We start from the raw sequence: 16524 nt of genomic DNA, 5'->3' as shown, positions 1-16524 counted from the left end.
ACTGTGTGCCCTATTCAGTCCCAAATCCCTACAGACCAGTCCCTTCCTCTGTGGGTTGGAGTTTGAAAAGTTCTTCCTTGGAGAATTTGACCAGCTGGACACAAAAGATTTCAAGATATTGACTTGGGGAGAACCCTAGCCAGCCTTTCCAGGGCCTCTACTGGCCTGTGCAAAGCTGTTGTGTGTGAATTAGAAAAAGATGATCCCTCTGGGCAGATATAGCTTTGACCATGTTAAAAAGACTTAAAAAGATCACACCTTTGTAGGAAGAAAAAGGCATCCCTTCAGGAAGATGTAGTCCCTGACCAGTGTTCATGAATTGGTGAGCAAGTGAGAGCTGCATTTTAGGCCCCTTCAGTCTGGTGTCTTCATGGAGAGCACAACTCTGAGTGACCCTGAGACCACCCAGGTTACCCTGCAGTAAAACAAAGTCAACAAGCCCCACCTATGAGCCCAAACTTTCCATTCATCCAACAAGCAACTCACATCTGAAGGATATCTTGAACGTAGAAGACAGACTGAAACAAAAATAGAAACAAATCAGTCCTTGGAAGAAACAGAGTATAGAAGAGAAAAGGGAAAAAAGTGAACATCCTCAGAGTGATATAGAAGTATTGCATCTGGGGTGCCTGGGTGGCTCAGTTGGTTGAGCATCTGACTCTTGATTTCAACTCAGGTCATGATCCTAGAGTCATGGGATCGAGCTCTGCATCAAGTTCCTTCTCTCTTCCTTCCTCTGCCTCTTCCCAGCTGGTGTGCATGCTCTCTCTCTAAACTTAAATTAAATTAAATTAAATTAAATTAAATTAAATTAAATTAAATTAAATTAAAAAGTATTGCATCCATGAAACTAGAACAGGACTCTGTAAAAATAGAACATTCAGGGAGCACAAATTCGATAGAAGAATTGGAAGATAAATAAATCTCTCAAAAAGTGGAGCAAAAAGATAAAGAGATGAAAATAGGAAAAAGAAAAGATAAAAATTAGAGAGCCAGTGTAAAAAATCTAACTTCAGAATATTAGTTCCATAAAGGGATAACTGAGAAAATGAAGAGGAGGAGGCAAAATGAAATAATTCAAGAGAATTTCCCAGAATTGAAGTGCATAAATTGCCGGATTAAAACGGCACATCAAGTGCCCTGTATACAATGGATAAAAGCAGACCTATTACAAGATATAGCATTGTAAAATTCTAGAACATTAAGTGTAATAGCAATAAAGGATTCTGTAATCTTCAAAAGAGGAGAGGAAGAGAAGAACAAGTAAGAGAAACCAAACATCAAGAACACTTTAGGGGCACCTGGGTGGCTCAGTCGGTTAAGCCTTCGGCTCAGGTCATGATCTCACCGCTCATGGGTTTGAGCCCCACATCAGGCTCTGTGCTGACAGTTCAGAACCTGGAGCCTGCTTCAGATTCTGTGTCTCCCTCTCTCTCTGCCCCTCTCCCACTCATCCCAAGTGTCTGTCTGTCTGTCTGTCTCTCTCTCTCTCTCTCTCTCGAAAATAAACGAACATTAGGGGGTTTGGGTGGTTCAGTTGGTTAAGTGGCCAACTTTGGCTCAGGTCATGATCTCACGGTCTGTAAGTTTGAGCCCTGAGTCAGGCTCTGTGCTGACAGCTCAGAGCCTGGAGCCTGCTTCAGATTCTATGTCTCCCTCTCCCTCTTCTCCTCCCCCACTCATGCTCTGTCTTTCTCTCTCTCTCAAAAATAAACATTTAAAAATAAATAAATTAAATAAATAAATAAATAAATAAATAAATAAATAAATAAAATGTTAATACTTTAAAAAAAAATGAACACTTTGGGTTTCTCACCAGTAATACTGGAAGCAAGCAGAAAATGGAGCAATGCCTTCAAAACTCTTTCAGCTCTTCAATAATTACTTCTAACCTAGAATTTTCTATTCAGGCAAACTCTTAATCAAGTATGAGAGAAGACATGTGAGCCTTAAGAAGTTTACCTCCTCTGGGGTGCCTGGGTGGCTCAGTCAGTTAAGTGGCCAACTTCAGCTCAGGTCATGATCTTGCAGTTCATGAGTTTCAACCCCGCATTGGGCTCTATGCTGACAGCTCAAAGCCTGGAGCCTGCTTCAGATTCTGTGTCTCCCTCTCTCTCTGCCCCTCCCCTGCTCATGCTCTGTCTCCTCCTCTCTCAAAAATAAATTTTAAAAAATATTTAAAAATTAAAACAAAAGTTTACGTCTGCACATTATTCAAGAAGCTGCTGGAGGAGACTATGCCAATATCATGAAATCTTCAAAAAGAATGTTGGTGAGCCCAACTTATTTTCTAACTCATATTTGATTTTGTCTTAACCACATATTGATAAAGTTCCTGACTGCTTTATCTATTTCCTAGGTCATTTTACCCCACAGAAGTGTTCTCTGACCTACTACTAAAAACCAGACAAAAGCCATAGTGAAACCAAAGGCAGCAAATACAGAGTGGTCTATTCCATCTACTATGTTTCTCTGGGACCCGCAGTAACAAATGCATATTACAAGCTGCCAGGGGCCCACCTGCTGGGAGCCATATCTCTCAGGGCTCACCCAATTCTCCAGAAGGGGCTCTTAGAACCTATCACAGAAGCAGAACTTGATAGGAACTCAGAGACTCTGCCCTGCTGACCTTCCCCCTGAGGGCCTCTTGTCATTCCTTACAGAGTGCCCACCCACATGACTCTCAGCCTGCACTGGGTAGCAACAGCCTGACTTCTTCTTGAGAGGATTAGTCATGCCAACCAACACAGTGCTGGATACGTTTTGTCACATGTCACTTGTTACTAGCATCAGGACAAGTGGACATGCCTGAAGTATGTTTTCTATTGGAGTAATAATGGCTAACAACTAGAGAGCAGTTACTGTGAGCCAGGCCTTATTCTGAGATCCTTAAAGATGTAACTTTGCCTTCTTTATGGAGGTATTACAGATAATAATAAACTTCCAGAGAATTATCTTTGTCACTTTGATCCACCCAGTAGCAGAATGCAATGCTAAACGACCCTGTCCACTTATATCTTTTAATCCATTTTTAGCCTATCATTTCTTTAGCATTCTTGCCAGGAAACTCCCATATGCACAGGTATTCTTCATATTTGATAGGAATAAAATTTGAAGAGCAACTTGAAGCCATTCCAAATGATATGAACTTCCCCCCAGGTCGGGTGAAGACTTGCCACTTCCTTTTCCTCTGACAAAGAGTGTAGGGTCTCACCGTCTCCTGATGCAGCCAGTAATTGTCCATTTCTACAATTTCTAGCATTCTTTAGAAGGTTGTTGGCGATCTATTATATACCCCATTTCTACTTCCCAGAACTCTAGACCCAGCACTCCAGTTGCGCGCGTGCGCGCATCTGTGCGCGCGCGTGCGTGCCTGGGCACCAAAGCTCTCTACTGGAAGGCTCATGGAAAAGCAACGTGGAAGAACCAGAGAGCAAACCTACTCAAGTGCAGACAAACATGTGCACGGAAGAGGCATCAGATCAAACAAGTAGACCCCACTTTCAAGCTTTGCAGACGTGAACCTCAGATCCCGTAAATAAGGCACACGCTCTTGTCACCGGGAGGCAGACAGACACCGCTGTAAGGCAAGCCCCTTGGCTCACTTCACTGACTGAACAGAATCAAAGGTTTTGCCCCAACCAGCAAATGCAGAATGTGTTTTGAGGCCCCCGGCTCTGGTGAGCCGTCATATGAAATAAATTACCAAGGCTCAAAGTCGGGATGTGAGAGAAACCGCGGAGGAGCGGCAGCCAACCTGGGCAGCCTGGAAGCTGCTGTGCAGGGCAGACACGGTGCAAATGCATTTCTTGTTACTGGGCTGGGCGTTAGTGCTACAGCCACACCGCAGTGCCTTGTGAACTGGAAAACAGCAAATGGGTTCACGGTTCAAATGAGCTCTGGGAACTCCAGATCTTCCTGGAAAACCCACTTAGCTTGGTGTGCATGCAGGTATTTCAGAGCTCATCCGGCTCTAATTAAAACTCCTATTTCCATTCTGTGTTCACCCAAACAATGTGGAGTCAAACCACAAGAAAATCTGTTATCACTCAAATTGGTACATATTTTTTCATACGACTGAAATATTATATAAAATCATGAGCTGTTAGATATGCAAGTAAAAATTGAATGCAGACACCGATTCCCATGCTACCTTTGTCTCACCTTCCAGGGGATGTGAATCATAGGTCACAGCTGCATACTGAGGGCACGCTCCTTGAGATCAAAGCCTTTGCCACTGGAGGAAGTTATTCGTGTTAGCCCAATCCACAAACCACGCTTTGTGCCCTCCCCTTGTCCGCGTTCACGCCAACGTTGTAAAAAGTAATGTGTTTGAATGATGCTTTAAAGTGCTCTATGCAATTAAGTGTGAAAGCAAGGGGGGCTAGTGTTCCTTCAGTGTACATATGAAACTTCCAATAAATTTAAAGTCCTTGGGTGTGCTTGGGGGAGGGAAAGATTAAAAAGAGGAAAGTTTTTGAAAGGAACAAACACTTCAAAAAGGTAAACCTGAGGTGTTTTTCCCCCTTATAATATCAAAAATGTTTTTATAGCTGGAAAATGTCTACAGAGCAAAAAAATATGTACCAAAAAAAGTACACTGCTTCCATAGTCACTTGTACCCAATTTGCATCTCACTTTCCTTAAAAAAAAAAAAAAAGTACCCCTTTTAGTTATTATCACAAAGTATTCCAAACCAGCCTCACCTTGCCCCGTGTTTTAGTGGTTGGAAAATATCTGTTGCTCTTTACTTTGTGTTAGCTGCCCATCCAGTACAGAAGTTTGCTCCACGTCTCTGTTATGCAGATGTTTATGTTCATTTTGTTTAATGTTTACTTTTGAGAGAGAAAGAGAGAGCGCACAAGCAGGGGAGGGGCACAGAAAGAGGGGGAGACACAGAATCTGTAGCAGGCTCCAGGCTCTGAGCTGTCAGCACAGAGCCCGACGCAGGGCTCCAACTCACAGATTGCGAGATTATGACCTGAGCCGAAGTCGGACGCTTAACTGACTGAGCCACCCAGGCGCTCCTATTTATACTTAACTTTTTTAATGTTTATTTATTTTTGAGAGAGAGGGAGAGACCGAGTGTGAGCAGGGGAGGAGCAGAGAGAGAGGGAGACCCAGAATCTGAAGCAGGCTCCAGGCTCTGAGCTGTCAGCACAGAGCCCCACTCGGGGCTCATTTAAAGCATTCCTCTGAGTGCCCTAGCTTGCTTATGCAGCTCTTCAGAAAAATAAAAGCATATATTCCCGAGTCCAATTAAAAACCAAGACACGTATATAGTACATGTTTTTCAGATGGTGGTCTGGGAAAGTAACACATCCTTACTCAATTTGTAAAGCAGCATTAGCCACACAACCTACAGGTGTATTAGCAGAGCAATGAGTAACATTCATTGAAAACAATAAGTAAAAATAGAGGAAAAACAATAAATTCAGAGAGCAGCATCACCAAGAGAGTCCTAGAAGTGAGTGCTCTCAAATGTCAAACCATTCATACCCTGAGCACACAGAAAATTCTACACTTCCAACACTGTACCCTTGATTGAGAATGTTCCTGGCTAAGGAAAATGGGCAGAGCAGGATAAATGAACTAGTGAAGAATAAATCACAGTGCCTGGCACACAGTAAGCTTGGTAGCTAATAAAATCATTTCACGTTGTATGAATGTTAGGTAACCTCCGGGCCCAAGGCCAGTGAGTCACTCCAGGTACGTTTAAGGAAGCAACCTCACTGCCTACCACATGTGCTGTGCTAAGCCATCCTTTTCTCCTTTTATTTTTTTAAATTTCACCCTTGCCTCTACTTTAGGCCTTCAAAATACTGGACTGCTGGGTTCCACTGGTCGAGCTTTTAGACTAAACATGTACTAAGTACCATATGTGATATGGAATGAAACCTCACGGTTAATGCAAGAAACTTGGGCTAAATTAATTCCCCAAAGAGCAGCAGCCCTCTTAATGCATTCGGGGCTAGAAGTTACACAGGTCCTAGAAAAAGTCATTTACAGAGTCAAGTCCTATAAAGGGTCCTGTGTTGACTGAACGTTACATCCTAACGTAAAGCAAGCCAATGCACAGCAGATCCTCCCCTCTGCAACCTTTATCTAGCTGATTCCTGGCACAGCCAACACACTGCAGGCTCTCTGAAACACCGAGATGCCAGCAGCCTGCCAAACGTTATGACTAGTCCATTTCACACTCACAGTTCATTAGTTTATATAATATGAAATTATATAACTGGCATCCAGGGTTTAGGAATAAATGCAGCTGACTTGGAACACCAGAGGAGGGGGGAGCCACAGAGCAACAAGAAGATATGAGGGAGTACGGGCAGAAGGCAGGTTGGGTTTTGGCAGGCATCAGCCCAAGGGGCTGCTTTCCAAGAGAGCCTTGCAAGGTGCGGCGGCAACAGCTGATGCCAAGTGAAGCCTGGGCCATTGGTGTGCCCAGAGGGGTCAACCAGAGATGAGGTGGGGACTGCAGCAGGTGCTGACAGGGCTAGACTGACCTTAGGGCCAAAATTCCTGCTTCCTCATTCCTCCCCAACTACCCAGGGCTGGACTCCAGGGAACAGAAGCCAGAACCAGACTTCAGAACTGGCGAAATAATCACCATGATAATGAATACCACTTATGGAGCTCTTACTTTGTACCGAGCATGGGTTTGTGTGATTCAAATGCATAACCTGTATGAAGCCAAGTGGCCTCATGGTCCAGTCCCGACATGGAAATGCAGTCAACACAAAGGCCTGGCAACCAAGTAGCAGTTGAAAGTAATTGTAATCCTAGTTTCACTCTTTCTTGAAAACAGCACAATCGTGCACTTTTAAACTTATTTAAAATCCTCTTATCTTTTTTTATTCTCAGTACATCTGTTTCACCCTAAAGTTGCTCCTAAAATAACCCCCCTATAAGCTTTTCCCTCTCTCCACCTTCCTCCCTTCCTTCCCCACATGTTGTTTCTTTCTCTCCCACAAGGAATCCTCTGCCCTTTCTGGTGTGAATTCTCTCTGCCTGAGTTCTCCAGCTTTTCCTCTCATGCACTGCACACTTGGATCCGTACACGGCTCAGGGAGAACAGTTAGACAAAACAGGAAGAGGGGTATGGAAGAAGATCAAAGGATGTAAAGACAGGAAGAAGCTGTGAATAGAGGTGCTCAAACATTGTTTAAAGGTCTCTATTATCTTCACAATAAGCCTCAGAGGCAGGTGATCCCATTAAACTTATGGGAACATAGGGTTTAGAGGTTCGGTAACCTGTCCAGTTAAGTGAAATGGAAGAGTCAGGATACAAAGCCAAGGAGCTCTGACCTCAAAACCCTTGACTACTGTTTGCCTTTTCTAGAAAGTGTCTAGTTCCCTGCTCAGATAGTCTGGGTTCACAGCTAGAACTCTATTTCACCTCTTCCCAGATTTGAAAAACAGCCACAAAAGAATCTACTGGATGAGAGACCAAGGACCAGAGCAAAAGCAAGGCTGGCTGGCCTTGTGGGATAGGCATTAGGTGGGCTTGTTAGAGCTGGCAATCTGTGTTCCTCCAACTTCTTGAACAACTTATATAGGGAAGTTGGACGCGAGATTATCTGTACATCCCGTTTTCTTGTGGACCTCAAGCTTTTTAAGCATATTTATATATTTTGAGAGAGAGCATATGCACAAGTGGAGGAGGGGCAGAGACAAAAGGAGGGAGAGAATCCCAAGCGGGCTTCACGCTATCAGCACAGAGCCTAAAGCGGGGCTTGATCCCACAAACTGCGAGATCATGACTTGAGCCAACCAAGATCAAGAGTCAGACGCTTAACTGACCAAGCCCCAGAAATTAAGCTTTTAATGTAGCATCAGGCCTCCCTCTTCCAGGGCCCAGAAAAGCCTACACGTAACTGACATTCTTCATTATAATAATATGGCTGTAATAAAAAATTAATTTGGTAATAAAAATTGTTTATTAAAGTGATTAGGCTATTGGGAGAATTTAATGCTATATTTATAAAACAATGGAATCGATGAAGGGACTCATGAATTCTTTTGAATCATCTACTTGGGAGAAGGAGGGAGAAAATATGTTATGTAAAGGGAAATTATTAATAACTTTTCAAAATCCTCAAGAGATTATATAATTTACCAAAAAATCATTGGAATGTTTTGTTTTGATTAAAGAACCAATTTAAAGTTTGGAAAGCAGAATTGAAAGAAAAATTGTTCCATCTGAGAATAGAGAAGTATCGATATCAGGCTTCCTTGGGGTCAGGACTGGGACGACTCTTGTTTATTGATTTAGTAATGATGCACAGGAGCAAAATCTCCACATTTATAGCTAGTACTCAATACTCAAGAGTGGTGGAGGGTTCCAGCAATGAAGGTAGACAGCTAAAATGTGTGAGTATGAAAAAAAAGTGATGGATGAAATTGTGTTAAGTACACATTTAGAGGAAATAGTCTAAGCTTCATATAGGTATATCTGCTTTAACAGCTTTCATATGATAGTAAGATGAGGCATAAGCAAATAGATAAATTGATAAAAATATGGCATTGTAGACCAAGAGTTAAAAGTTGCAAGCTAGGAAAGGGATTTAAGTGTGAGTTACAATACCGAGACATCTAAGCCAGTAACCGAAGAGAGCTGGCTACTGTTGTTCTTCCTTCTCATTATTTTTCCAGTATTTCCTCTTTATGCAGAGAGAGAAAGAGAATAAGAATATAAGTTAAGTAGATGTGTTCATAGGTGTGTGTGTGTGTGTGTGTGTGTGTGTATGCACACATGTATGCACATATACAATTGCCTAATAATCCTATATTGACCTGTGTTCCCATGGTCACATCCTGGACCTGGATTATTGATCCTTTTTAATAATCAAGTCAACTTTATCTATAGAATCTTAAACTCCAGATAATCCATTCTCATACTCTAATGTCCTATTTTTCAAGTTCTTCCTGAGCTTCAATGAGCTCAAACAGCACTAACACTGTTTTCTTACTTCACAGAGGTCTCCCTTCCTAATTCTTTCAGACATCAGTAGCCTTCTGTTTGTACTTCCCTCCCAACCCAGCTTGGATTATATAACTATTCAAATGAATTGCAGTCCCACAACCTATTTCCTCCAACTTACACCTCAGTTATTGAGTAATGCTGGAGAAAAACACTCAGTAATGCTGTTAAAACATAAACTGAGGCATGATTCAAACCAGGCAGCATAAAACTAAAAGTGGTTAGGAGAACTCCACTGCCAGGAGCTAAGGGAAGGTTTTCAATAAAGAAGATACAGAAGTAGGGGTGCCTGGGTGGCTCAGTCGCTTAAGCATCTGACTTCGGCTCAGGTCATGATCTCACAGTTTGTGAGTTCAAGCCCCGCGTCAGGCTCTGTGCTGACAGCTCAGAGCCTGGAGCCTGCTTCAGATCCTGTCTCCCTCTCTCTCTGACCCTCTCCCACTCACACTCTGTCTCTGTCTCTCTCTCAAGAATAAATAAACATTAAAAATTTTTTTAAAAGATACAGAAGTGGGGCGCCTGGGTGGCGCAGTCGGTTAAGCGTCCAACTTCAGCCAGGTCATGATCTCGCAGTCCGGGAGTTCGAGCCCCGCGTCAGGCTCTGGGCTGATGGCTCAGAGCCTGGAGCCTGTTTCCGATTCTGTGTCTCCCTCTCTCTCTGCCCCTCCCCCGTTCATGCTCTGTCTCTCTCTGTCCCAAAAATAAATAAACGTTGAAAAAAAAAATTAAAAAAAAAAAAGATACAGAAGTAAAGCAAGGAAATTATTTGACTGGCTATAGCATAAGCAGTTGCCTTGTTTGGGAGAGCCTAGTTGGCTATTTGTGATTGATTGGCTTCAGGTTTCATTTTCTTAGACTCAAGTGTGTTGACTCTGGTTTAGGGTTTGGTTTGCTTATGCAGGCCACCAAAACATTAGAGCCACCTCATCTAATGGCCTCCTTATTTAATTACTTGAACAATGCAAAACTCCCAAGGCAGCAACTCCCCCAGAAGGCCCTGTTTCCCTTACTCAGAAGAGAATATTTCTTTCTCTTAAACCTCAGAAGATTTGATCATGTCTTATTCCCTTTGTTTCTCTAGAATTTTTCCCCTTGTTGGTGAACTTTACAATTTAGGACATTACTCTGGATGCAGTGTTGCACTGATTGATTGCAGGCCAGGCAAGAGAGTGTGCAAGGACAGTGGGAACCTGCTGTAGGCTTTACAGGGGTGGTAACAATGGCAACAGAAGCGAATGACTTTGGAATAAGTGTAGGCAGTTGAATCACAAAGATACAATAATTGTAGGATGGAGTGCAGGGAAGATGAGGTAGGAATGAATGTAAGGTGAGGAAATTTCTGGTTTGAGAAACTAGGTGGTGATATCTTCACTGACACAGGAGAATACTGGGGAGGTGGGGGAACCTGGGTTTACACAGAAAAAAAAAATTAGAAACTTCATCTATATATTAAGTTTGAGATAGTTGTGAGACTGCCTAGTGGAGATGTCTAAGAAGATGATATGAAGTGTGCTCTCCAGAAGAAGATTCTGAGGTGGAGGCATAAGTTGAGAAGATGGCTCCAGATAAATGATATTTGAAGGCAGATAGTGAAAGAGAAACCTTCAAGGGAGAGAAAACAGAAGATAAAAGAGGAATTTGTTCTAAGGAACTCTAACAGCTTATGGAGGGGAAGGGGAGAAATAGCCATCACTGAAGAGCAAGAAGGTGAGGACAAATGGATACAAGGACAGTATGATATAAGAAGCCAATAGCATAGACCATTTTAAAGAGGAGAAGATGGTCAGTTATATCAAACACTATTAAGGAGCTGAATAAGAGGAGTCAAAAATGTCTATTCTTTGCAAGATGAAAGTTTTTGATGACCTTGAGAGGGCTGTTTCAGTGGGAAGCTGAGGCAGAGGCCAACCTGGAGTAAATTGAATAGACCAGAGACAATGAATCCAGACAACTCTTTAAAGAAATCTGGCAATGAAGAGAAAAAAAGGAGTCAGTGTGGTGGTGGGGGCAGGGTAGTAGGGAGGTTAAAATATGGGGACATGGTTTAAATGATGATCGGAAGGAATCAGTAGAAGGGAGAGGTTAAAGATGGGTGACCCTGGACACAAGGGGCTGAAATGTGGTGAAGATCATGGACAACAAGGAGGTCAGGACCTGAGAAGCCAAACATCCTTCAATACCTCAATTTGTTCAGTTTTCTCATCTACAACCTTCTAAATCTTTTACATTTTTTTCTTTCTTATTTAAATCATTAATCCATGGGGCACCTGGGTGGCTCAGTCAGTTGAGACTCTTGGTTTCAGCTCAGGTCATGATCTCATGGTTTGTGAGTTTGAGCCCTGCACTGGGCTCTGTGCTGACAGCTGCGAGGCCTGCCTGGGATTCTCTGTCTCCCTCTCTGCTCCTTTCCCACTTGCTTTCTAACTCTCTAAATAAATAAACAAACAAACAAACAAACACTTAAAAAAAATGTTTTAATGGGGCGCCTGGGTGCCTCAGTCAGTTAAGCATCTGACTTCAGCTCAGGTCATGATCTCACAGTTCACAAGTTCAAGCCCTGCATCGGGCTCTTTGCTGACAGCTCAGAGCCTGGAACCTGTTTCAGATTCTGTGTCTCGCTCTCTCTCTGCCCCTCCCCTTCTTGCACTCTGCTCTCTCTCTCTCTCTCTCTCTCTCTCTCTCAAAAACAAACTAGCATTTTAAAAAATGTATTTTTGAGAGAGAGAGAGAGAGAGAGAGAGAGAGAATGAGTGGGGGAGGGGCAGAAAGTGAGAGGGAGACACAGGATCCAAAACAAGCTCCAGGCTGTAAGCTGTCAGCACAGAACCCAAAGTGGGGCGGGGCTCGAACTCACAAGAGATAATGAATCTGAGCCAAAGTTGGACGCTCAACTGGCTGAGCCACCCAGGCTCTCCAATAAAACATTTTTTAAAAATAAATCAGTAATCTACCTGGACATGATGTTTATGTATGATATGAGATTACCGTTTTCATTTTCTTCTATTTGGATAACTAGTTATCCTTGGGCCATTTGTTGAATGATTTAACCCCCAAACGTCCCTTGAATTCATTCTGGCCACCCTACCCCTCCATCCTGCTGTATTCAGTCCTCATCGTCTCTGGCCTGAAGCATCGCAGAACGCTTCCATTTCTTTTCTCTACAGTCCACGTTCTGTACAGTACCAGGAGAGTTATCTCTCTACAACACAAATGTGGCCATGCCACTCTCCTGATAAAAGTTTTTAAATAACTTCTATTATTACCTGGGGAATAACAGCCAACCCCGAAGCCTGCCATATTTAAGATGTTTCATAATACTTTATGGTATTTCTTAGTTTATCAAGTCATCCCTATTTTCTGTCCTTATCAACGTTTATTTGTACTCACATACTACTATGTAGAGAATATACAGCTCAGATTTTCAAGTCCTTTGTCAGAACTACTCACTGGAATCATAACTGATATATTTTTAAAGTTCTAACTCATTTATTTGACATTTATTTGGTATCTACTATGTATTAGACATGATATGGAATTATAAGTTTCAGAGTTTACAACCTAAAGAAGGACAGAAAACATTAATCCAAATATGTGTTTAAAAGAGAAGATGTACAGGTGCCTGGCTGGCTCAGTTGGAAGAGTATATGACTCTCGATCTCGGGGTTGTGAGTTTGAGCCCCACGTTGGGTGTGGAAATTACTTAAATAAAAAACAAAACTTTAAGAATAAATGGGAAGATATTAGTAGGAGGCATTTGAGTAAACTGCTAGGAGAGTTCTGATGGGGAGAAATGCCATTTTATTTTATGGAAATCATGGAGGCTTTGTGGAAAAGTTAACTGGGTAATGAAAGATAGATAAAATTTAGAAAGTCAGCCTTTTAGGTACAGGGATGGCATCAAGCAAGACAAAAGAAATGAGGAAGCGTGTGCCCTTGGAGATGGAGCAGGAGAAAGATGAATGGCTAGAAAGGTAAACTGAGGCCAGAGCACAAACGTCCTTTGAAGGACAAGTTAACAGATTGGGCCCTAGTTATTTAGCACTGGGAGTCGGTGCAGTTACGGGATTGACATAATTAGGTTGTGACATGATCCGATGGGTTGGAATGCAGAGAAATTAAACCTAAGGGTACGCACTAATAGTCTAGGCATGGTGTGCTATGGCTCCTTGGAGGCAGAAAAGCCAGAACGAATGCAACAGAAATTTTAAAGCAGAATTTATGGAGGTTAAATGACCAAACGAAGGAGGCAGTAACCGGTCCAGTTTGGCTCCAGAAAATAGCTATGGTGAGCATTTCATGAGAAATCCCTGCCTCTGGTGAAGCAGCATTTATAATTGCATTTGCCTAATGGAATTTCTTGTACTCTTTCTTTCTTTCTTTCTTTCTTTCTTTCTTTCTTTTTGTGACTTTAAAAAACATTTAATACTTAAAGTTGCTTCCAAAGCCTAACTTTATGCCTTGAGATTAATGGTTTTATACTTGCTTTCCTTTCCCTCCTCTTTTTTTTTTCCATATATGAAGTTTATTGTCAAATTGGTTTCCATACAACACCCAGTGCTCATCCCAAAAGGTGCCCTCCTCAATACCCATCACCCACCCTCCGCTCCCTCCCACCCCCCATCAACCCTCAGTTTGTTCTCAGTTTTTAAGAGTCTCTTATGCTTTGGCTCTCTTCCACTCTAACCTCTTTTTTTTTTTTCCTTCCCTTCCCCCATGGGTTTCTGTTAAGTTTCTCAGGATCCACATAAGAGTGAAACCATATGGTATCTGTCTTTCTCTGTATGGCTTATTTCACTTAGCATCACACTCTCCAGTTCCATCCATGTTGCTACAAAGGGCCATATTTCATTCTTTCTCATTGCCACGTAGTACTCCATCGTGTATATAAACCACAATTTCTTTATCCATTCATCAGTTGATGGACATTTAGACTCTTTCCATAGTTTGGCTATTGTTGAAAGGGCTGCTATAAACATTGGGGTACAAGTGCCCCTATGCATCAGTACTCCTGTATCCCTTGGGTAAATTCCTAGCAGTGCTATTGCTGGGTCATAGGGTAGGTCTATTTTTAATTTTTTGAGGAACCTCCACACTGTTTTCCAGAGTGGCTGCACCAATTTGCATTCCCACCAACAGTGCAAGAGGGTTCCCGTTTCTCCACATCCTCTCCAGCATCTATAGTCTCCTGATTTGTTCATTTTGGCCACTCTGACTGGTGTGAGGTGACATCTGAGTGTGGTTTTGATTTGTATTTCCCTGATGATCCCTCCTTCTCTTTTACATGTGACAGCTTCTGCTGGATATGGTTGGATCCACTGACCAGGACCTCCAGGAAGCCGCAGCTGGTTGTATATCCAACATCCGCAGACTGGCTCTTGCTACAGAAAAGGCAAGATACATTTGAAATGTGAACAAACATTATAAGCTACCAAATTTTACATGACAGAGAACATAGCAGTCCCATGGCCAGGAAGCCTAGAACATTTATTAGCAAATCCTTTACAAACAGATAAATGTCTGGATGAAAAGACAGGAATTAAAAATAGCAAAGGGTTCTCTCCATCCAAAAACTGCATAGATATTTTTGTTCTATTTAACATTTTAGGGATATGCCATGTAATGAAATGTAAAGCCAATAAGTTTGTGATAATTTTCCAGGAATTGGAGAATATATGTATACGGTACATAAACCTATTTCAGTGAGACTTTTGTATTTGTGATGATTTTAATAAAAGGTATGGCCTTCCTGGTGTGCAGTTTCACACTCATTCCTGCATGTCTTTAGAATTCCCTTTCTGTTAAACCTATCTTACTGCCCCGTCATTATGGTGTTGTCTGTTTGATCACTTGCAACCCACGCGAGAGCTCTAGGGAGACGTGGTGATTTCACGAACTGTTATTAAACAGAATTTAGATTTGAGCAGCAGGACCTGAGAGAGCATCCTGAGGTCATTCCAGATTTCTCCTAAATACGATCAAACATCAGAGAAGATCATGTGTAACTGTCACCATACCAGATAATGCAAATCACAGAAACATAAGCAATGAGCAGGATTTTTACTTTGGGGCTTACAAAGCATAAACAATTATACGTTTTATTTCCCTCACAGGACTGACCAACACTTTTATTGAAGAATTAATTTACGCTGCTGTAAGGATACTGTTACTTCACATAAATAGCTTGAAATTTCTGAACTCATTTGTAGCACACGAAGTACTTTTTTTAAAAGGTGGCCACAAAGGATTAATAGCATTTTATCAGGTTGTGGAAACATGAGAGGTCACTTAAAAGAATCGCATAAGTACCCTTGGTGTGCTGAAATGTTTGGGAACTAACTGTCCCAAGCATCTCATACTAGCCAGGAAAATAGCTTTGTATGCACCAGCTCCATAAACCGGCAATGTCAGTTAATTCTTTGAAGAGCAGGCTAGACTGTTTTATTAAAAAAGTATTAAGTACTATCTATGTTCATCATAATTGGGAGAAGATCATAAACCTAATTGAATTAAATGCAAATAATTTGTATGAAATGAAAAGCCTGTACAGGATGAAAAATTATACTAGTGATAGATTCTCTGGTAAAAAGAAGTTTCTGAGAATTTTGAGGTTTTTAAAACACCAGCTCATCTTGCCTGCTTTTCAGAGGAGGTTATAAAAGAAGATAATAGGAACAAGGCAGTGCTATTAATGATGCCAACTAAGAACTGAATTTAAATAAAAGTGTAAATTCTTCAACTATCAACATGCTTCTAGTGTTAAAGTTGCCATTGGGCTGTGCTTCACAAACATTCAAAATACCTCTAGAAATCATGGATTATGACAGCTATAGAAAACAAATAACATTATTCCATTTTTACTAAAGGAAGCTTTCACCACTGCCTTAGGATTTCAAGTTATTCTTGGATTTAGTGGGTCCTAGGAGTGAAGGGAAGTACCAGGTAAACAATTGCAACACAAAAAATGTTGGATGAGTGATGGTAAAGAAGGATTGTTCCTTTATGCTATGCTTGATAGAAGAAAGCTGGAGGTTTTCATGTTTTATGGTTAATAAATACATAAAAGAAAAGCAACAGTGCCATTTTAAAAAATGAAGAAGCTAAGCATTTTTAAAGAAGCTAAGCACTTGGAAACAGATAAAGGAAATTAACATGAAAATCATCTTGTATGTTCCTAAGAATTTTTTTAAATTCTTAAACTCCCGAAAGTTGGTATCCTTGGGTACTACAAATGAGAAGCTGAATTTAAGGGTCAGTTTTTGACTCTGTGTATGTATGCGTATGTATGAAATGTCATAACAGAAAACTCTGATCTTACTAGGAAAATGTCAAAGAGAGTGAAAGTGCTCACAGCTATCAGAGAACAAACATGGGGACAGTCACACCATTTCTTTGCCACTACATGCTGCAATGGCACTCGTGTTTTTTTTTTTTTTCATTAGTTTTTGGTAAGTGTTTTTTGTATTGTATTTATTTTCTGCTATTTAAAGCTGGCAACATTAATTCCTTATAAGTTTTCAGCAACAGTTCTTTTTTTTTTT

General features: G+C 41.4%; 1 protein-coding gene across 7 annotated transcripts in view; it reads left to right on the top strand.

The window, feature by feature from the left end:
* ODAD2 (outer dynein arm docking complex subunit 2) overlaps positions 1–14719 on the top strand; it is a 183409-nt gene extending 168690 nt beyond the window's left edge. For all 7 annotated transcript variants that reach the window (XM_047865081.1, XM_047865080.1, XM_047865083.1 and 4 more), the window contains one exon: positions 14277–14719. In XM_047865081.1, coding sequence (XP_047721037.1) covers positions 14277–14390 — 114 coding nt within the window. In that variant the 3' untranslated portion in view covers positions 14391–14719. The remainder of the gene's footprint in view (positions 1–14276) is intronic.
* The last annotated feature ends 1805 nt before the right edge of the window (positions 14720–16524 follow it).

Source organism: Prionailurus viverrinus, chromosome B4, assembly GCF_022837055.1.
Source record: "Prionailurus viverrinus isolate Anna chromosome B4, UM_Priviv_1.0, whole genome shotgun sequence".
NCBI lineage: Eukaryota > Metazoa > Chordata > Mammalia > Carnivora > Felidae > Prionailurus > Prionailurus viverrinus.
This window is presented reverse-complemented; position numbering and strand designations above follow the sequence as displayed.